The sequence below is a fragment of the Phoenix dactylifera genome, unplaced genomic scaffold (assembly GCF_009389715.1).
Source record: "Phoenix dactylifera cultivar Barhee BC4 unplaced genomic scaffold, palm_55x_up_171113_PBpolish2nd_filt_p 001223F, whole genome shotgun sequence".
NCBI lineage: Eukaryota > Viridiplantae > Streptophyta > Magnoliopsida > Arecales > Arecaceae > Phoenix > Phoenix dactylifera.
The window spans coordinates 52633-76291 of record NW_024068558.1 but is presented as its reverse complement, the minus strand read 5'-3'; the positions used below and the strand labels follow the sequence as shown (position 1 = coordinate 76291).

The window sequence follows — 23659 nt, the reverse complement described above, 5'->3', positions numbered from 1 at the left end:
ATAACAGATCAGAATAAGAACTATTCAATATCAAATCCGACGGTTAAAATACGTGCGTAGCACGATATTAATATACTCCGAGGCACATTATACCGGAGATCGAGTCGCCGTTGGGTTGATTTAATAGCGGGGTAGGTGGGGAGCCCGGGAAGGACCTTGTTCTGGTATACCGCAGGAGCGATTATTTTAACCGATTTCAGCTCAATATGACCAGTCATCGTTCACGGGCTCTGTATAACTAAATTGTTCGCGAGGAACGACGGAAGCTGGAAAACGACTTGGGGAGGGAGAAGCTTCTGGGCGTGCGGACATGCCAAAGTTGTGCCGGAAGCGGCATCGGATCCTTCTTTTTTTTATGCGGGTGATTAGTGGGGTCCACTCTTTAGAATTGGACGCAGATGCCCTTGGATGATCAGGGCCGTCAAATCGGACCCCTTGGATCGTCCTCTGAAATAAATAAACTAGCATTCATCAAATGATCCGGAAACCTAACATGTTCCATCAGATTAATAGCACAATTAATCTATGGATACAAATTTCTCTATCCTTGAGCCAATATTTTACACCGTTCATATCATGCCGCTGTCCTATTAAAAATTATAGATCTCCTGCATCTCGCACAACTAATCTATATGGCAATCTTAATTCAAGAATCAATATGTCAAAATCTAAGTTACGTACTAGTCTAATTCGACCTACTTATACCTGTTGCTGCTAAGAACTGATTGGCCCTAGGCACCGCGGCGAAAGCGCGACGACACAAGAGAGCTCAGTAGTCGACTACTCTGGCCGGAATTGGAGAATGCGAACGGCGCTCGGTCACTACAGTCGAGATCCTCGTCGGATGACGAAATTCTTACCTGGAACATCATAGAGCAAGAAAGTTTTCTAGTCATAACATATCCGACAGAGGATCCTCCGATGCCTAAGTTAATGTGGTAATTAAAGAATAGAAGGAGGTTGTATTTTAGTCTGCTAGGATGTTCTTGTTTGCTTACCTCTTCTACCCCCTCCCCTCCTTTTTTTATATATATTCGGTGGAGGAGCCTATTTACCGCTAGAAAATTAGGATATATGGGTCTATCAGAAAGGACTAGCTTAAGTATGGCCTGGACATTGGGAATGAATACTTTGCATGCGGATGACGTTCTGCATATCACATCGGTGGAATCTCGAAGATCACTGGGTCCTCCAGTTAGGATGCAACCAACTGTGAGGAGCTCTTGATATGCAAATTTGGCGGTATGGCATTGGCCTCACCCAATGGTCGCTCCCAATCCACCATGTGTTAGCGTCATAGTATGTTTTAATTGGTTGGACCTTTGGGTAAGTTGTAGCCGGTTGGAGACATACCAATACCCATGCTTCATGTTTAGAATTAGCTAGCTCTCTCTCTCTCTCTCTCTCACTACTTCCTACGCTTCATGTTTAGAATTAGGTAGCTCTCTCTCTCTCTCTCTCTAACTACTTCCTATGCTTCATGTTTAGAATTAGGTCTCTCTCTCTCTCTCTCTCTCTCTCTCTCTCTCTCTCTCTCTAACTACTTCCTATGCTTCATGTTTAGAATTAGGTCTCTCTCTCTCTCTCTCTCTCTATCTCTCTCTCTCTAACTACTTCCTATGCTTCATGTTTAGAATTAGATCTCTCTCTCTCTCTAACCACTTATACCCATGCTTCACGAGCTCACCATATGCTCTTAGTTTGAACATTTCCTACAAGGGCTTCCTCCATGTCATTGTAGTTAGTTCCATGGGCTGAATAAAATTTATGTATGTATGCGTCATGCTTGACGTTGGCTTCTAGCTTTTGTTCCATGGGCTAGTCTGTCGCTCGTTACATGCCTACATCACAAGGATATCGGTAACTCAGCTTGCTAGCTTTTGGAGAATGCCAAAGAACACCAGGTTGTGCACCTCGCGGACTGGTGATATTAGGTGGGCCACACATAATAATTTATAAATGGCTTTAAGAATATAACAACAGGAGTTCCAAAAAGTTTTTTTTAAAAAAAATAAGAAATCTTAGCTCTTTCCGATGCTTTCTTTTTCATTGCTTCACGAGTTGGCGCCTGTTGGTAATGATTAGAGACAAAAATGACTGTATTCACATGTGCGGTTTTGATACACAGACCAACTTTATGTAATTAGATTTAGCAGCACTTCTGCAGGTACAGGCATGCAGGATTCTGACTCTAGATTTTTTTTTTTCCTCTAAGAGGAAAAAAATTGGATACTTTGAATTAATTTTTGTCGGATCAATATTTGCTTGTTGACTCTAATTAATTGAAATCCAGTCACCAAAGATCCATTCTTGACCTGATAATTTTGATATTTTTGAGAAAAAATATGGTTGGACTGCTATCTTAAAGTTGGGCAAAAATCTCTCCATGGCGTATGCTCTAAGTGGAGGTAATGCTGACCAACAAACATAAAGCTTGCTGGCCCAGAGCACAATGGACCATCGTTCTGAAACTAGGACAGAGTCATAGGGATATTTATTTACTTCATGTGGATTGAGACCAATTCAGACTTCCATTGGTAAAATCCAAAAACTACATGACCCAGTTGTGCCATCAGAAATTTATCGATAAATTTGACATAAATTTCATGAAGATGCAAACTATCGAAGCCACCTGCAGACTCCATGTTTGTTGATGGAGAGGAGAAATTATGTGCAATGGGTCATTGTCAAAAGTGACTCACTCACCAAATTTTCATCCTTAAAAGTTGAAACATTTGTAAATCAATAACTTAGAAATGAAAAAGAAGAGAATCCCCAAGATGTTTCAGGTCCCACAAAATTTAATTACTTTCAGCAGTATTGGGATTAGAATCTCGAGTGTTCCTCTCAACTTAACCAAAAACGTAGGTTATTCTCAAGAGCCTTGGCTTGCGCACTTCCTTCGTCTCCATAGAACCTTTCTTTGTACATTCAAAGCATTCTTTTGCACAGCAGGGTTCAGATTATTTAGTTCACCTTCAGTGCCTGAAATGCCTCACATTTGTGAAAAGAAGAGAAACACCATACTTATTGCAGCAGTCCACGGCATCCTTATCCCTAATGCTCCCTCCTGGTTCAGCAATAACTCCAATGCCATTCTGGCATGCTTCTTCAACTGCATCATTCCAAGCTGAAAGTTTGACAAATTAAAACAAATTTAGTTTAGGTTTAAACATAATGCATCAAAACTACTTAGTCTAAGAACTTCTAGAAGTTGCAGATAAGGATCGCATGACGAAAAGAGAATAAAAAGAAAAAGAAAAAAGAAGAGAGAGAGTCCTCTAATTAAAAAAATAAATCATATTGTTCAAAGCTTGTTTACCAGTATTGTAGGATATGGATTGATCATGTTCAATATAAGCTGGCTCCTGTAGTCATGGTGGAGTTCTGAACAAGCTCTGAGCGTCAGAACCCATGGATGTCTATAGAATGATGGATAGTGTAGCTACGTGGGTTTAGACTAGTCCCCGATAGGTCCATTTTCAACATCATAGAGCCTCAGAATTAATTCTTACTAGAGCTAGCAGGTTCATGCATCTTCAACTAGCAAATGTGCAAGTTCATATAATATGTCCAAATAACATTTACAAGATGAGCTTCAGGTGCTCGAATACTTGTGCTCTTCCATCTCTTGGACAAGCTCATATCATCACCTTCACCTCCTTCTACCACAACCATCAATACCCTGTCACGATCTACACACCAGGTCTCTCTCTCTCTCATGCATGCATTCTAATGTTTAAAGAAAAAAATGCAGTCCTATTGCTCGCAATATTTGGTCAACCAAAACTGGACAGGAACTTCAAACAATCAGAATAAAGTTGCCAAATGAACAAGTCATCTGTTTAACAGATTTGCATTTGGCCCAACATTTGGCTTCATAAAGGCTCATGCAGAAAACAAGCTGAGCTTAAGCTTCACTCAGCCAGCTCATGTTTTTGACACAATTAATCAGCATGACTCTCCTTTAAAGCATTTACATTGAATTACATGCCCGCATCTTCAGGATTCCTTAAAGATCAGCAGAGGCTCTATATAGCTCAGTTTGGTTTCTGGCTTCTTCATGGATCTCTGCATCAAGGGCTAAGCTTCAAGAGAAATTATGGAATGAATTGTTATTCCCTCCCCTCTCCGTTTCATCTTCTTTCCCTCCCTTCTGATGTTGGACAAATGGGTATAAGTCTAGAGTGGAAAGAAAGAGAATTAAAGGAAGTAATAGGAACAAAGAAGGGTTCAGTTAGGCAAGGGACACGAATTATACTGCTTTCTTTACGATACTGATTTCCCTACTATAGATGCAAAAAGACTTGTGAAAATCCTATCTCCAGGATAAGATGCCTAACTTCATGATCTCTAAGGGATGCACTCCTTAATGATGTTGTGAACCAAAGCACCCAACCCAAAAAATGAGGGAAAAAAACAAGAACTTGATAGCAAAAGAGTTTTACTAGACTGTTTGTAAGAGCATTTTCTGTATGTGTTAACTTTCTCACAATCTCTCTTGTTTATAAAAAAAAAAACGGATGCAAATAGTGACCGTTCATGCCAAATAATCAAAATAAGAAACTAATCCTTTATAAACACCTAGTCACAATAAACCAGAATCAATTTAAAAATAGTGAATCTTAAAAATTAGATTCAAGACAGTGGTCATTGTGATCACAATTCAGCTGTTGGGGCACATCCTTGGGATCCCAACATTTTAAAATTTTTGAAAAGGGAAAGGAAAGTGTCCGTTGGGAACCAGCCTTTGGTTCATCCCAAACATAAAATGATTAATTTTTAGTTTAAAAAATACTCTAACATCTGACATATCTAGTTTGGCCCCCTTCATAAGGTTGCCAGGTTTAGACTTCAGTTCTGCTTCATGTTCTCTTCTTTGAGGTATAAGTTTCATTTTCTATATAAAACAATGATGGTTCTACATCTTGTATCATTAAAAAAAAGAAAAAGGAGAAGAAAGAAAGAGAATGAAAACTTGATTTGCGAAGGCATAGCAACATATTAGTTTATTGTTGAAAATATTTTCTACATCTCTTTGTTAGATATTGCTCAACAAAAATGCATCTTGGTCTATAGATCTTGATCTAGCAGCCAAGATATTAACTCACAAAAGTTCAATTGATAGTTTCAGATCTAACAACTGAGATCAAGTACTTTCAAACCATCAACAGTTGCTGTCCCTTAACCACCACCCCCCCAACCTCCAAAAAAAAAAAACAGCGCACACACACCCAAAAAAAAAAGGAAGAAGAAACATGCGCCCACACTCCTTCCTCACTCTTCCCTCAAATAGCAACTTCTCACCACAGCAGCATGCAAGCTGCCTCAATTCTCAATACCAAATGCCCTGGCAACTCACCCTCCCATCAATTTATTCTAACTCCATCACTCACATCCTTTTCCAAAACCAATACGTCCAAGCACCAATCATTCTATCCTTGTTTATTTCAAGCCTAACAGTCTAAGCCCAAACTTTGAAAGATTCAACACAAAGTACGCTGAACCGGTACCGGTAGGCGTACCGGTCGCCTACCGGACCGGTTCGTACCAAAACCGGTCTTTTGTTTTTTTTTTTTTTTTGGTTCACGGACGCGCACGGAAAAAGAAATTTTTTTTTTGGTTCGCATCGTGTCCACGCGCGGATGCGCCAGGGCTGGCCACTCTGTGGCATTCATTACCCGCTCAGGGAAGCTCGCCCGCGCAAGGGGCGATTCCCAGCGCGGGGAATTGTGCCCACGCGCGGCCCCGCGCCCGCGCGTGGCGGTCTACCTTGAGGGAGCGCTGTGGTTTAAAAAAAAAATCAGTACTGGTGCGAACCGATCAATTCGCACCGGTACGGGCCAGTACAAGACCGGTACGCAGCCGGTATGCGTGGTTACCGGTCGGTATCAGCCCAAAAATAGCTGGAACCGGTATCCATGCTGTCCGTGTACCGGTTCCAAGCCGAACCGATATCCATGCTGTCCATGTACCGGTTTCAAGCCGGACCGGTCCGTACCGGGCCAAACCGGCCGGTACGAACCGGTTCGGCAAACCATAATTCAACATGCATGAACTTAAGCAAGGGAGCATGGTCCATTTTTTCTCAACTTAAACACCAAATGATTGACCTCCCTTGCAGCCCATCCTTTTATCAAGCTCTTCTTACTTCATCAGTCACATCCTCTTCCTTGTTTATTTCAAGGTTAACAAGTCAAGCCCAAGCTTTGGGAGACTTGATCATAGCTGAGCTTGTGGAAGGTAGAAAGGCTTGTGCTTGCTTTTACCAGAAGCCAAGCTAGTACTTGGTCAGCCAAATATCATGCCAAGCTCAAGCTGACTATATCTTGCTGTAGTTCAGCTATTTACACCATAGCCATGATACCCTCCAAATTTTACGAAAAATTTACAAATTTTTCATGAGCTGAAGGGTGGCCAAGCTATGCTGCTATTAGTTCACTAGTCTGTAAACAGCTTGTGAGCGGTTCACAGGATTCATGAATTTTATGAATAAACTTTAAACAATAAACTATCTGGGTGACTTTTACTGTAGATGTGGAGTCCTGGAGTCATAGAATGGCAGACATGACGTGATGGAAGTTGGAAATTAGAGGAATAGAATAGTTACGCAAACCATCCCCCACAGCCCTTAACACCAAATAAATTGAAGGAGGAAATTTTCATTACTACCCTCTTCCATCTCCTTCCTTGAAGTAACTGTTATATTTTTTTTCTGGTGAAAGCATTGAAGGAACTGTTGGCCTTCCTCCATTCCTTAAACACCCTAAATCCCAATGGCCAAGTTCCTTTTCTTTTTGTGAAAACCTAAATCTCAATCCTGAAGTTCTTTTCTTTTTCTTTTTTGTGGGGTAGGGGGGGGGGGGGGGTGTGGGTTTGTTATTATATACCAAATTTTCTCCAAACTCTTGTCATGTTTGCCAGATTTTTTTTTGGAATTCCAGAGTTCTAAACCTAGCTCAGCTGTACCTAATTGTCGAAATTGCCGGTATGGTTTAATCCCGCATAATACATGAGTGTGCATGCTTGTGTATATGCAAGAGACTAGCTGAGCTGTGCCTAATTGTCAAAATTGCTGCTATGGTTTAATCCCTCATAATACATGAGTGTGCATGCTTGTATATATGCAAGCATGCATTCACTCATGCATATATACGAGCATGCATGCATACAAGCTATACACACACGCACATATACACGTATATGTCCAGAAATCAGCAATTGATTGACCGGATTAGAAACTGGGTTACCAGATATTGCAATATCTGTTGACAAGAGAAAAATTATTTAAAAACATGTCCCCATAACTAGAAAGAGTGAAAGCTAAATACTAACATTAAAGAAAAGCACTGCAATGATTAGGTATGTGTCGTGATGAGAAATATGTATTTGCTTACCAAAAGGGAAAAAGGCATCACTCGCCAAAGCAGCTCCCTTTGCCTCCTCTCCTGCTTTCCTGAAAGCAATTCTTAAGCTCTCCAACCTGTTTGGCTGCCCACTCCCCATACCCAACATACGGTTATTCTGCAGAATATAAGTGTTAGAATTTAGCATGAGTTCAGCTATTTCTAGAAGCCTAAAATAAAAGATGATTGCAGACAACAATGATGGAGTGCAGTTCATGGAAAACATAACGGCAAGTGATAAATCTTGATCAACTTCAAAAAGAGGGGACACTTCACTGGCTATTACATTCAACTTAATCAGTTAAAGGGGTAAAACATTAAGGTTATGCTTTATTGAACAAGGCAAAGAGTAATTTCCAATAAGTAATGCTGAACCGGCCCGTATCGGCCAGTTTAGCCTGTACCAGACCAAAACCCAGCCTGAACAGGCCGGAACCGGCCGATACTAGATGCGTATCAGACAAAACCGAACGGTTCTGTCCGGTATGGCTAAAAACCAGTGCTAACCAGTTCGCACCAACTCCGATGCCACAGCGCGCGCTGTGCCAAGGCAACCGGTTCGGTACTGGTCCGAACAGATGTCGAACCGGTCCGATGGCCGACTGGTACGTCTACCATTACCGGTTCGGCGATCATTAATTTGCAGTATCAAATATAATAGCATATTATATTTTATCAGGAAACAGATACTTCCAGCTCCATTTTTTTTGTAAAAAGAACAAATGTAGCATGTTGTGTTGCACCAATATCATGGAATCAAACCTAAGTCTAAAGTATGGGCTTACAAGAGCTGCCTGATGAAGCAAAAATAAGAAAAGGCAAGAACCTCTAAGGACCACCTTGACTTAATGAACAGAAGGTCAAGTTAGATCTTCTTTAACTATTGATGGAATGATCTAGAGATGAGAAGGTATATAGTACATTGACCATTCTAAGAAAAATGCAAAAACCTCTAAGGACCACCTTGACTTAATGATCAAAAAGTCACTCATGAGGTTACATCTTGTTTTAGCTACGGATGGAGTGTTCCAGAGTTAAGAAGGTATGGAGGCATTGTTTCACAGACCAGGATGAAGCAAAGGATAATGTCTATGATTACGGGTCTAAGGACAAAAATGTCAATGAAAGGAATTTCTTGCGATCGCTAGGGACATATATGAAGATGTCGAGCATGTGGTGAAAACATTTGCCAGAAATAGGCAATATATATGAACCATGTTATATGTCATAAGCCAACCTTGTCATGGATAATTGATCTGTAAATCCTCGGAGGATGTTCCAAGATGTATCTAGCAGAGCTGATATAGTGTTTTTTTTCTATAGATGGGACGAAAATAGATTCAAATGCCAGGTTGTCGTTAAAGAGGCAAAAAGTGGAAGTCAAGGGTCAAAATATCAAAATAACTAAAAATATGACAAAATACATTGACAGCAAATAAATGAAAATTGACGGCCAGAAGTTAACTCCTTTTGATCATGTTCTCTATCTTGGATATATTTCAGATAAGAATGAAGCAAGTTTTCTGTTTTGGATAAGTTGTACAAGAGTGAATTTACCTGAGTTCTATTACCTGCAGAACTGAAATGGCTCTCTATTTGTAATCCTACTTAAGCAATTTAAATGACCAAACAAATTTTCTTCAGAATACACAGTTTCAGGATGCAAGTACTTGAATTTCACTTGGAACATAACAAAAAAAAAACAACTAAAGATATATGTAATTTTATGTATTAATTGGAAGTTACAAAGTTTTGTTTGATATTTAACAAGTTATGTTTGCATTTAAGCATATAACTATATTACTTCATGTAAAGTCAAATCTACTAGTATAGAGCAGATAGATTTTATAGAATCGACATAAAAGCTGCCCTATAAGTTATTATATTGTCTTCTCCATATTATTATATTTTGCCCTTCGGTTTGATTGGAGGAAGTGAAGAGGTGACCCAGGGTCTTTCACATCTTTAGGTGTCGGGACAAGCAAGATAAAAATGTTAAGGTCAATGTCATGTAAACCATGAACAGTAAGATTAAAGACAAGTACATTAAAAAAAGAACAGAAGTTGCACGAATTACAGATAGATGTTTAAAAATTAAATACAATAGTATGAACCACGGACATATAGGACAAAGATCCAGGTTAAGATTAGGAGACAGTATGTGTCCAATGATTAAAAATTTATGATAAGCTTGATGAAAGCTCCGACAAAAAACTTGTGAAGTCTTGTAAGAAAGGAGATAGTGATTACTAGGAATAATGGCAAAGGATGGATCAGTAGCCTCTTGTAAATACTTATATTTTGCAAACATAGTTAGGATAACACTTGTTGACTATGGATTTGCATTTCTGTTTCTTATAAAAACTTATAGTCACATAGTTAACATGATTATATTATTATTTTGACTTAGTTATCCTTGAGCTCTTTTTTATGGAGACTATTTGGACCTAGCTTCATACACATAAAAGACAATAAGTAACCTCATGAGACCAATGTCCAAATTCAGAAAAATTCATGTTTCAAATGCATTAGTTATTCCATGATGTGTAACTTCATGTAGGTTTTTTGATTAAGTGTTAAAGTATAGAGTCACTTTCTCTAGCTACTGGGAGCACATGGCAATTTCAAGCCTAAATAAGAAAGAATTAACAAGATTTTTTTATTTCAACTAGAGATGAACATATCCATTTGACATGGGGAATGAAGGTGCAATTTATCAACATTGACCTCTAACAGTATAACATGATTGGTTATATAGCAAGGACTTCATCTCTAGTTAATCATTATTTTAATCTCTAGCTTGACTTTCAAAGATTTATTACCTATTCTTCATACACAGCTTTTAATCTTGAAGTGGAGAAAAGAACTAACCTTGGCTATTACAATGGCATTGCTCTTCACATGCTTAACACAAAGCCATGCAAACTCTGCATCACTAAGCTCATCTTCTTGGGGAACCCTTTCAGACACTACATTAAATTTGATATCTTCTGGAGTTAAATCATCAGAATCTTGAGCTAACCACCCGCCACCAACCTGTCTGAGTGAGAGCATTCCTTTCCCGCTCTTTTTTGCCTCCAGTATCCTCAAAGTTTTTGACTTGCCACGGAGAATCTCCAGACCTTTTTCTGTATATTTTGGTGCAACCACAATTTCATAAAACATCCGTGTTTCACCATCAGTTGGACTCCTAAACTCTCGGATTTCCTTCGCAAGATCCTAGAAATTTAGCAATGAAATATAAGTAGAGTTGTACTACATAATATAAAAGATTCTCCCCTTACCCTGCTTACCTCATCCACTGTTGTGTTAAAGGCAACTATTCCACCAAATGCACTAACAGGATCTCCTTTAACAGCTAATCTATAAGCTTCGAGAATATCTTGCTGTGATGCAACTCCACAAGGATTTGTATGCTTCACAATCACGCAAGTAGGTCTCTTGAACTCTGACACACAGTTCCAGGCAGCATCCGCATCTAAGTAATTATTGTAAGACATTTCCTGTGCCAAACGAGAGAATATCAGAATATACCGATCATGAGCCCAGTCAAATGCAGCAAATGTCAGAATCAGTTTAAAAGTGAAAAACAACTTATTATGGCTTAGATGTAGTGCTTAGAAAAGAAGAAGGGGTGACGTTACAGCTATAATGTCTGGATAGCTCATCAACGAAAATGAAAACCGAAAATAATATCAACAACAATTAAAACTAAATAATAATATCCACAACAGAAAATCTTCATCCAAATTAGCCCTTTAGATGCAGGAAAGCAACACGGGTGCACAATATTTTCAAATAGATAGGAAAACAAGTTGAAAATCTTGAATGTGAAACAAAATCATGGTCTTCTGTGTTTACATAAGCAAGGGCTTGATTAAAAGAGAAGAAATGAGCATTTGGTGAAAGTTTTAGCAGACATCTAGTTCCTGCCAGCTGAAAATAATTATTTTCAGGTCTCAGAATGAGACAGCATTATGACTTGTTATTGACAAAGTAATCCCTTTTCTGCCAAACAGAAGGAAGTGTTTCCACAACTTCATCATAAAAAACAATTTGGATCTGAAGGCATGTAGCTTTTCCCAATTACATCTGTTTATATGAACATTACGTTTACCTATTGGAAACTTCCGATTAGTCTATTGACTATTCCATGTTTTCTCTGTGCAGCTAAAGTTTTAGCAGACATCTAACTCATGCCTTCCGAAATATTATCCTTAAGAATCAGAATGAAACAGCCTTACGACTAGTTCCTGACAAAGTCATCCCTTTTCTACCAAACAAAAGTGTTTTTCAACTTCATCAGAAAGAACAATTTGGATCTGAAGGTGTGTAGCTCTTCCAAATCGCAACTGCATATACACGTTACATTTTACATATCAAAAGGTTCCATTTAGTCTACTCCATATTCTTTCTATATAGATAAAGTTCTAACATTTAAATTCACAATATCTGTAAAAGGTACTATTCTAGCTTCATGACCTGTCCCATTGTATTGGCTAAGTTTGCCTTCACATAATTCATATAGACTTTTTTAATGTTTTGCGATAAATAAGCAAATTAGCTAAATGACTAATTTCTTAAGTAGTTCAAGTAGTGTTACAAACAAGGTTCGCCGTCTCGATACCAGATCCCGTACTGGTGCCACACTAGCACAGCGTCAATGCGATGCGGTATAAAATTTTTTTTGACGTACCACTCGGTACGCTATCCGTACCGGATACCGGTACCAAACCGATATGGTATAAGACATGCCAGGCAGTAAGATTAAACATATCAATTAAATATACCAGCACATTCGGCACAATATGAAACAAGATGACTAATAGATTAGCTAGGAAATGGTGATTGAAGCCATAATTGACTTGCACGAGTTTCTAACCTTGCCATGGTATTGTATAGCAGTTGCAATACCACCAGCATTCACCAAAGAAAGACTTTTGTCATCATAGAATGCGGCCTTTTGATGAGGATTTTCACCATAGCGAAGTGTAGATTTTAGTGACATTGGCACTGTAAAGCTGGGAGGAAATGTATTCCCTGTCAAAAAAATGCAATAGCAGGTAATTACATGCAAAGCTTTCAAAAAAATGTACTAAGTCACACTTTCTATATGCATTTATATACCTCCTTCTGATTGTTTCCATAACCACTCAGAAACCGCTGAATCATAAGAAGCAACATGCTGAAAAGCTTTCCAGGCCAGCTTCCTGCGAAACTGTTGATCATCATTCTTTCCTTGCAGAAATTCCAAGAGTGCAGGATAGTCTTTATGGTCCACCACAACCAAAACATCCTTGTGATTCTGCTAAACTGTGCAGTTCAGTAAGACTGTATAGAAAGTGAAAAAAAAACCCAAGATCATGGAGTCAAAAAAGAGAACCTTAGCAGCAGCTCGGATCAAGGTAGGGCCACCAATGTCAATATTCTCAACGCCATCCTCAAACCGAATTCCACTAGCTGAAGTAACTTTTTCATAAAAAGGATACAAGTTGACCACCACTATATCTAATGTTCCTGTGCAAACATTGTGTCAGTGATGCAATTGAATTATGTACAAGTATATGCAAAGGAAAAAGGTTAAGGATTGCCATTGCAAAAAAACGAACTGTAACCTTTTGAAGATACAACAATTTAAATGATAGTATGGTGGACAATAAACTCACCAATTCCATGCTTGTTCAAGGCTTCCATGTGATGGCCATGATCTCTCCGTGCAAGAATACCACCATGTATATTGGGATGCAAAGTTTTCACCCTACCATCTAGCTGCAGAGACAATAATTCATATATTTATGATCTGTAGATACAAGACAAAGCTTTTTTCACTTTTTTGTTAATATCAAGAATAGGTGTCATTTAAGTACCTAGTTATAAACAAAAAGCATCTGAGCAGACCGCCCAAAGTAAACATCCACATGTTCTTACTACTAAAACAATTTTAAAGAGGCAAAGATAATACTCTTCAAAAAAAACATTGCGCATGAATCACATTTTCTTATTAGATGCACGCCTGTCCATGTTTAGACATTTTTCTATATCGCACACATCACTTTCTAGTTATAATATTATTTCCCTTGGCTTCACTTGTTGGTCATACACCTTGCATTTCACCAACTCCCCTGAGCAATCCAGCTTTGGACAGTGGATCTTTGACAAAAACCAACATCTACAACACAAAGCTGCCAGTACCCTATGGTACAATATTAATTCAAACTATTTCATAAATGTCAATTTCAAACAAGCATAGATAGCCACATTAATATCCTAATTTTTATTTGTATTACAAAGAACAACTATGGAGAGACACATACACAGATATGCATGCGCACAAGCACGTACACACGCATATATATTATATAAAAATTGATAACTGTCTGCCAAAGAAACATAGGTAAAATACGGCATAGAATATGGATATAGGCTCCAGAATCTAGCTTTAGTATGACCAATCATACAGCCATGCTTTCCTACCCAAAAAAAGATACCAAGGACCAGCTTGGTATCATTGCTGATTTTGTGTTTTTGTTGCTCTACCAATTAGTGAAATGTCAATTGTTGGTTTATGTTGAATATAGCATTTGCACAAAATTTCTATTATTTCTTGCTTTTTTCCATTCTTTTAGGGAGAAAAGCACCTAGAACAGCTTATAGAGAGTTGAACCAAAGTACTAGTAATAAATACTAGCCAATATCATAATACTATATAAAAAGAATAGCCACAATCAAATTGTGGATGGCATGATTCATCTTGTTCCTAACATAGGAAGGGAAACTAGATTAAACTAGAGAAATAATATATCATAACTAAAGTTTACCATTTCTGGGAAATGAGTAATTTCTTCAACTTTAGTTACAGAGACCCCAGCTTGTTCCAAAGCAGATGCCGTTCCACCAGTTGAAACAATAGAATACCTGTAGATGTAGTAGTAGTAGTTTAATGAGACTCTATAAATTAAGATATGAAAGAATACATGAAGGAATGGTAGGCTTTATAGTATTAATAAAATCTTCTAGATATTCCAAAAGAGATTTGTGTGAAGGCACATGCCCAAAATAAGGAATTTGCAAAGTAAAAGAAATTTTAAATGTACGGAAGGGATGATCTCCCAAAATGTTAGACAAAATATTAATAACAGCATGTAAGTATATGTGATTGCATAATCCAAGAAACAAGCTCAGTTACAAGAACTCAAAGAGATCTCCAGATTCTGTAAGAATTTGACTATATTATCCATCAGAACAAAGAGTACCATACATACATTATAACAAAAGATAGTTATATCGACTTTATTATTTATTATTCCTTTAACAGCTAATCTCAAAAAGATTGAAATAATTAAAGCTGAATATGAAATTCTGATGTGCAATTCTTTAAAGGATTAATTTTCACATTTGAGAATAAGAGATAAAAAATTGAATTAATCATCTACCAAACACGACATGTTTCTTACAAACTAATAGTGTCTCTTCTTCCAAAAAACTGCATTAATTTTTCTTGCCAAGATGTTTATCTCCCCAAAAACCAATGCCAAGAATCCTTGTTATGCTTAACTACCTTATCAATCTTCCTCAACCGAAAATGGTTATGTTTTCCTTCATTCAAACAGAAAATTGAGATTTTTGTTCAAAATCCTCGCGCTTGACCAACGTTCTAAACCTTCCTCTTCAAAATCAGGAACCTCCATTCTTTCAAACTGAATATTAACTTTCATGGGAAGCTTCATGCTTTCTATCTTTCACCTACAGTGTTTCATTTTACCCTTACAATCTGTTCTAGTCAATAATAAAATATGGATTATACCATTTAAAGAAACTTAATTTCTCACATTATGCAGAACATTCTTAAGAGCAATTATGCTGTTTGCAATATGGTACTGATAGGCCACGTCGGTCAGAGAGGGGCCTAAAACCGAACCTCAAGTATCAAGGGTGAAGAGTGCACGTGAGAAAGGAGCTGCATGGCTTGCGGAGGTCAAGAAGAAGCTGTCAAAGTTGTTGCATGGATTACGCAGGGAATAAAACAACTTCAAACGTTTACATGCAGCGTTGCCCAGTCAACTAGCCGTAGGAGCTAGTTTAGGAGTCTGTTTTTCCATTACTTCTCGTTGTTGTTTACTGAGTAAAAGTTTAGTAGCTTAAGTTTCGGTCATGTACTCGTTGGTTTCGCCGGGCTTTAGCCTATTTAAGGAACCAGAGTTTAGCAATAGAAAAGCAAAAAATTTCCTCAACTATTGTGGTCCTGTTCTCGCCTTAAAGAGAATATATATATTTCTTTTTTATCTGTTATAATCCTTCTTTGACTGGGACCACTATCAGTGGTATCAGAGCGGGGTTTTAATGGCCACAAACAAGGAGTGGATTGAAAGATTGGAAGCTGGGCTTAGTGGCCTTCAAGAAGGCATGAGTCGTATGGAGCTGGGAATCGCCGACAAGTTACATCACTTGGAGGAGAGTTTCAGCCACCTGTCCGACATACTGCGATCATTCAAGGAGGACAACACCAGTCACAACACCGAACGAGGAGAAAATTCTCGGAACCACACTGAGAACAACCGGGCGGAAGCAGGAGGAGGACGACTCGTCTGTTCATCAAAAACGGCAAAGTTGGAATTTCCTCGGTATTCCGGGGAAGACCCCACCGAATGGTTCAATAGAGTGAACCAGTTTTTTGACTTTCAGGACATTTCCGATGCACAAAAGGTGCCGTTAGCTTCGTTTCACCTTGAAGGCGAGGCAAATCAATGGTGGCAGTGGCTCAAGAGGACTTTCCGGCAAGAAGGAAGGGTGATTTCATGGGAAGTTTTTGAAGACGAGCTTTGGGCTCGTTTTGGACCATCCGAGTGTGAAGATTTCGATGAGGCTCTTTCATGGGTCAGGCAAGCTGGCTCATTTAGAGATTATCAACGTGAATTCGAGAGGCTCGGCAACTGTGTTCGGGGCTGGACTCAAAAGGCGCTTGTAGGGACATTTATGGGAGGTTTGAAGGCTGAGATAGCCGACGGCATTCGCATGTTCAAACCGCAAACTTTGAAAGATGCCATCAGCTTGGCAAAAATGCGAGATGACCAACTCACAAGACAGAGGCGATTCCTGCGACCACCTCCACCACCGGCGCGGGCTCCGCTGGCTCTCCCACAAGCAAATCGTGCAGCACCTGCTGCTCCTGCACTACCGGTCAGACGGCTGACTTGGGATGAAATGCAACGTAGAAGAGCTCAAGGTCTATGCTTCCACTGCAACGAGCGTTTCACGGCGGGGCATAGGTGCCAACGACCGCAACTGCTACTTCTGGAGGGGCACACCAACACAGGCGGTATCATTTGTGAGGACGTTACGGAGCAACAACCACTGGAAGAGGACCCAGGAGTGCAACCCGAGCAGGAAATAGAGCCAGAAATCACCTTACATGCTTTGACGGGATGGACTGTACCCAGAACGATGCGCATCACGGCCAAGATTGGTCCCCACGAAGCTGTTGTGTTGATCGATAGTGGATCAACACATAACTCTGTTAATGACCGCTTGGCAAGTTTGCTTCGTTTACCAGTTGTTCCAACCGAAGCATTCACTGTCAAAGTAGCAAATGGTGAAAGATTACAATGCCAGGGGAGGTTCGAGAAGGTACGGGTTAACTTACAAGGCACTGAGTTTTCACTCACCCTTTACTCTCTACCATTGTCAGGCTTAGATCTTGTATTGGGAGTCCAATGGCTCGAAATGCTGGGTTCTGTGGTATGTAACTGGAAACAGTTAACCATGGAATTTATTTGGGACAACCAAGCCCGAAAGCTACAAGGAGTGGAGGCGCAAGCTATTCAGGGGGCTTCATTGAAGGAGATTAAGAAGGATTTTCACCAGGGCCATGCATTATTTGCGGTTTGTTTCCAACCAACCACAGGGACAGCAGCTAGGGACGAGTTGCAAGTCGAGAGGCAGCAGGACATGCAGAAGGTATTGCAAGAATACGAGGAAGTCTTTAAAGAGCCCACCAGTTTGCCACCAACCCGTGATGTAGACCATTGCATTCAGCTTAAGGAAGGGACCGAGGCCATTAACGTCCGGCCGTACCGATATGCCCATTTTCAGAAGGCAGAAATTGAGAAGCAAGTCCAAGAGATGCTAGATTCGGGGCTTATCCGCCCTAGCACCAGCCCATTCTCCTCGCCAGTACTATTAGTAAATAAGGAGGGAAGTTGGCGCTTTTGCACGGACTACCGTGCGCTCAACGCCGTCACCATCAAAGACCGCTTCCCAATTCCTACGGTGGACGACATGTTGGACGAGCTCTACGGTGCTTCTTACTTTACTAAATTGGACTTGAGGGCCGGATACCACCAAGTAAGAGTTAATCCTCCTGATATTCCTAAAACTGCATTTCGTACTCATAACGGACATTATGAATACTTGGTCATGCCATTTGGTCTCTGTAATGCGCCTTCTACATTTCAAGCAATTATGAACTCTATATTTCGTCCCCATCTTAGAAAATTTATATTAGTTTTCTTTGATGATATATTGATTTATAGTCCGACTTGGGACAAGCATTTGACACATGTAAGACAGACTTTGAAGATATTGAGGCAGCACAAATTCTTTGTCAAGTCTAGCAAATGTGACTTTGGACAACAAGAATTGGAGTACTTGGGGCATATTATCACCAATGAAGGAGTAAAGGTGGATGAAAGCAAGATTGCAGCCATGGTAGCATGGCCACAGCCTATTAACATTTCTGAGTTGCGTGGATTTTTAGGGTTGACAGGATATTACAGGAAGTTTGTCCAAAACTATGGCATGATCGCGCGACCTCTCACCAACCTTCTCAAAAAGGGACAATTCGGATGGCATGATGAAGCTGAAGCAGCCTTCCTTGCCCTCAAGAAGGCCATGACAACCACGCCCACCTTGGCAATGCCAACTTTCAACGACTCCTTCACTATTGAGACAGACGCATCCGGTGACGGAATTGGTGCGATATTGACTCAACAAGGCAAGCCAGTGGCGTTCATGAGTCGGGCCCTAGGAGTGACCAAGAAATCATGGTCCACTTATGCCAAGGAGATGCTGGCCATTGTAGAGGCAATACGTGTATGGCGGCCTTATTTACTGGGCAAAAAATTTTACATACAAACCGATCAAAGAAGCCTTAAGTATTTTTTGGAGCAAAGAGTGGCAACATCGGAGCAACAGAAATGGGCGGCCAAGCTCTTAGGCTACGACTACGAGATCATATATCGCCCGGGCCATGAAAATTCTGCAGCCGATGCCCTATCACGTAAACGAGGTAGTCCCATTCTTCATCATATTTTTATTCCGCCGGTTAATTTATGGGAGGAGATTAAACAAGCAACAAAAGATGACCCATACATCAAATCCATGGGGCAGGAAGCCGAAGTCCATCCTGAAGGCTCATTCAAATGGCACGATGGCCTACTCCTTTACAAGGGACGTGTGATCGTACCAGCCAACCCATCACTACGAGCCAAGCTACTCCATGAGATGCACGACACTAAAGTGGGCGGCCACTCGGGTGTGCTACGCACGCTTAAGAAATTGAGTCAACAATTCTACTGGCCTGCGATGCACAAGGCAGTCCAAGAATATGTCAAAGGATGCGAGGTATGCCAAAAGACTAAGGCAGAAACTTTGGCTCCCGCAGGGCTCCTACAGCCGTTACCAATTCCATGCCAAGTCTGGGACGACATCACCTTGGATTTCATTGAGGGACTACCAACTTCGCAGAGCAAGGATACCATCTTGGTGGTAGTAGACAGGTTAAGTAAATCAGCTCACTTTCTTACTTTAACCCATCCATTTACTGCAAAGACTGTTGCAGAAAAGTTTGTGGATGGGGTCATCAAGCTCCACGGGATGCCCAAGACCATTGTGAGTGACCGAGACCCAATCTTTATTAGCAAATTCTGGCAAGAGTTCTTCAAGATGTCGGGCACCAAGCTGCAGCTCAGCTCCGCATACCACCTGCAGACCGACGGACAAACGGAAGCTGTCAACCGCTGCATTGAACAGTATCTTCGGTGTTTCGCTCACCAATGGCCGCGCAAATGGAGTTACTTCTTACCTTGGGCGGAATACTGGTACAATACTACATACCATATTTCTACTAGGATGACTCCCTTTCAAGCACTATATGGCAGACTCCCACCTTCCATTCCTTTGTACAAAGATGGTCTCTCACTTGTACACGAAGTTGATCAGCATGTTTTGAATTGAGATGAACTCCTTCAGCAACTAAAGGCCAATTTGGAGCGGTCTGTTAATCGGATGAAACAGATGGCCGATCAAAAGCGGAGGGATATCTCGTTCAACGTCGGCGAAATGGTCCTTCTTAAGCTCCACCCTTACCGCCAGCAAACGGCCTTCAAACGAGTTCGCCAGAAATTAGCCAGCCGTTTTTATGGGCCCTACCAAATTTTAGAAAAGCTCGGCCCTGTCGCCTACAAGTTACAACTACCTGAAGGGGCGCGTATTCACCCAGTTTTTCACGTATCGCTACTTAAGCGGTATGAATATCAGGGCAAAAATACGGAAGCGCTGCATGCGGAAGTACCACCATTCACCGATGAGGGGGTGATTATTTTGGAACCTTTGGCCATCCTGGACACTCGCTGGATTAAACATGGAGCCCAACTTGTTGAAGAAAGCTTAGTGCAATGGAAGCATCTACCTATTGAGGACGCAACCTGGGAGCGGTCTAAGATGCTGCGGGAGAGATTCCCAACCTTGGACCTTGAGGACAAGGATCCACCTCATGGGGGAAGGATTGATAGGCCACGTCAGTCAGAGAGGGGCCTAAAACTGAACCTCAAGTATCAAGGGTGAAGAGTGCACGTGAGAAAGGAGCTGCATGGCTTGCGGAGGTCAAGAAGAAGCTGTCAAAGTTGTTGCATGGATTACGCAGGGAATAAAACAACTTCAAACGTTTACATGCAGCGTTGCCCAGTCAACTAGCCGTTGGAGCTAGTTTAGGAGTCTGTTTTTCCATTACTTTCCCGTTGTTGTTTACTGAGTAAAAGTTTAGTAGCTTAAGTTTCGGTCATGTACTCGTTGGTTTCGCTGGGCTTTAGCCTATTTAAGGAACCAGAGTTTAGCAATAGAAAAGCAAGAAAATTTCCTCAACTATTGTGGTCCTGTTCTCGCCTTAAAGAGAATATACATTTCTTTTTTATCTGTTATAATCCTTCTTTGACTGGGACCACTATCAGGTACCCCATGGCTATTGACAAGAGTTTCATTATTATCATATGCACATAAATTTGTTCTTTGTTTAATTTGTTCTGATTCAACTGTTGTTTGCAAAATTCTAACTCACATAGAAAGTTGGTTGGTAATTGTTAAGTTACAGGTAGTTTAAAATTTTAAAACAAAATAGGCTATATTATAGATGCAACATTCATTCAGCAGTAGGATTAATCAATCTTTCAAACAGGGGGACGGGAGGGAAGGGAACCATTATTAAACTACTATCAAATGTCTATGAAGGCATCTTCCTCGATGCAAATGTTCTGAAACTCTATTGCATGGAAGGTATTCATTTATAGGTTCCTAAACAATTACACATCGTTCTAAAAAACAGAGAATTATAATGGCAATACAAGCATAAGGACACAATAAACATAAGGAATCATGAAATACATTTTTAATGATCAAGAAGTAAATTGCAAACATGAAAGTTGCAACTGGAAGAGTGCAAACACACCCTAACGCTTGAAGTCCGTTTGCAAGGAAAGCTAGATCCCGCTTATCTGACAATGATATCAATGCTTGCATGCCACCTACGGATAAAGGATGTGGTCATTTAGACAGAATGTTTCAAAGATTTTTTGTTAAACCCTCACTCACACTTACAAAAGATAATAAGGAATCTTAAAAATAATCTTTTGGCTCAAAATAAAAAATATAAGTAAAACAACTAAAAGAGGAGAAGCAGTCACCAAGTTTTCACCACGCCATACAGCAAATTGTCCTAAACAGGTAAAAGGAAAGTAAACCAAAGCAACCTCAAAGATCAGATTTTTAAGGAAAAATCCTAAAGAAGTATTAAAGATTTAGCACTAAATGAAAGATTAGAAGCAAGCGATATTGACCTAGCAAAAGAAAAATCGAGATAGATTTCTATAGGATTGAATCCCCCACCCCACCCTAAAGTCGGACGTGAAGGTTTCGTCTCATCCGGCTCAGAAATCCGGGTTTCAAGATGAAAAATATCGCAGGAAAGCACCTGCACCCCATCACTGGTCCAGGAAAGGAGGGGAAACGAAACAAAAGAACCAAAAATCAAACCTTTTAAAGTTTTAGAGAGCACAAAAAGATTAGCGCCGGCTCAAAGAGGAAAACCAGGGTATCTCAGGTTCAAGTGAATAACATCCAAAACAAATCAAAAACCCTCATTGCTCCCCCGCCCCAACCGGCGAAAAATAACAATAATAATAATAATAATAAATAAAAACCAAATTTTTAAATCAAAATACAATGAAAAAAAAGAACTACCGGTTGAGAGAGAAGGAGCGGCTGTCTGAGTCTCCACTTCGGCCATGGCTCTAATCGAATGGAGCCCGTTGGAGGAAAGCCGATACACAACACAAGGCAAGAAGACACGAGTCTGTGTCCAAAAAAACAACAGGGTGAGCATAGAACCAGCAACGGCGGTATCTTTACCTGGCGGTGCTCAGCCCACCATAGAAAGAGGAAAGAACATGGGAATGGAAGGAAGACTCACCGGCTGGGCGCGGGGGTGGTACCGCCGGTGAGGATAGAGGTAGAGATGAGCAGCTTTGGTGGTGGTGACGGCGGGGAAGCCCGAGAGGGAGAACGGCATCCTTTCAGCTTTCCCTATTAGAGGGGGAGGGAATTTCTTTATTTATATGAGCTCGTGTTCTACTGTGCCGCGGTATTTGATAAGACGATGGTGTGTGGGCGGTGAGGAGATTCATCCAACGGTTCGAAATTGTTAGTGATGCAGGTGACTTTGTTATAAAAAGTTCTCCGCGGGGTTTTAAAACGGTGGGAGTTTTAGTGTCGTCCTGATTTCTGTGGACCGGGGAAGGGTCAGACCGGGCTAGGTTTGCTTGATGTATGAAAAAAAATATATAATTCAAAAGGATAAAATAATGCAGCAAACTGAGACTTGAGAAAGTAATAAAAGATAGGCAGTAAGTAATCAAAAATAGGAGGGAAGTAATAAAGGTTAATTACAAATATATCAAATGTATTACACCATGGATTCATATCTCTCCCATTCAATAAAAGCATTTTTTGTAATTAGATCTTCCTTTAGATTTGTTTATATGGCAAAAAGGGGAAGGACATAGGAAAGAGGGATACCTACATTCAATTAATTACTTCGTCGTGGTAGAGAAGAAAAACTACGCACGGATCGTACTCGGGCTTCGGATCAATGTCCGCTTTGAGGACCTTGTTCTGTTGGATCATCGGGGACAAAGGCATCTGGCATGGAGGCATAACAGTTTGCATCATTGCCAATATTTGTTCCATCTTGGCATTCAGATCAATGATTTGGCGATTTTTTTTTTCTTGCTGGGCATGCTTGCCAAATGACTTATTATATATTCATTCTTCAAAAAATATTATTTAAGTATATACTCCTCAAATCTTCTTATTTTGCAAGGATGCCCTCTCGTTATATTCTTAATCGACCGTAGTCCTAAACAACTTTTTTGAGTATTAAATAATTTTATTAGCCTTTTATATTAATATCATTTGAAATTTATGCAAAAAACAACAATTTAATTTGTCGAGCATGTAAATATAGAATGACAATAATGTCCTTTTACACATAAAATTATTATTATAAATATTTTGTCGGAAATTTGACATGAAGGATACCATTGCAAAAATAGGATATTTTGAGAGTTATATATATATATATATACATATATATATATATACATATATATACATATATATATATAACATATATAGATACATATATATACATATATATATATATAACATATCTATATACATATATATACATATATATAACATATATATATATACATATCTATATGTATGCATATACATATACATATATATACATATCTATATGTATGCATATACATATACATATATATACATATCTATATGTATGCATATACATATACATATATATACATATCTATATATATGCATATACATATACATGTATATATATATAGATATACATATATATGTATATACATATACATATATCTACATATACATCTATATACATA

The 23659-nt window shown here is 39.7% G+C and overlaps 1 protein-coding gene across 1 annotated transcript; it reads right to left on the bottom strand.

The window, feature by feature from the left end:
* Positions 1-2667: 2667 nt before the first annotated feature.
* On the bottom strand, positions 2668-22478 carry LOC120108204 (bifunctional purine biosynthesis protein PurH-like). Its single transcript, XM_039121783.1, has 12 exons — positions 22144-22478; positions 21915-22026; positions 21124-21199; positions 14225-14321; positions 13073-13175; positions 12790-12923; positions 12534-12711; positions 12289-12446; positions 10700-10909; positions 10278-10625; positions 7398-7524; positions 2668-3130 (listed from the first exon to the last, which is right to left on the bottom strand). Exons 1-12 carry the CDS (start codon positions 22240-22242, stop codon positions 2979-2981), a joined length of 1794 nt encoding a protein of 597 aa, XP_038977711.1. The 5' UTR covers positions 22243-22478; the 3' UTR covers positions 2668-2978.
* Between the last annotated feature and the right edge of the window lie 1181 nt (positions 22479-23659).

Coding starts and splice junctions, on each gene's coding strand:
- LOC120108204 (XM_039121783.1), bottom strand. CDS start 22,242: ATGCCGTTCTCCCTCTCGGGCTTCCCCGCCGTCACCACCACCAAAGCT. Junction 10,626..10,699: donor TTAACACAACAGTGGATGAG/GTAAGCAGGGTA, acceptor CTAAATTTCTAG/GATCTTGCGAAGGAAATCCG. Junction 7,525..10,277: donor ATGCCATTGTAATAGCCAAG/GTTAGTTCTTTT, acceptor TATATTCTGCAG/AATAACCGTATGTTGGGTAT.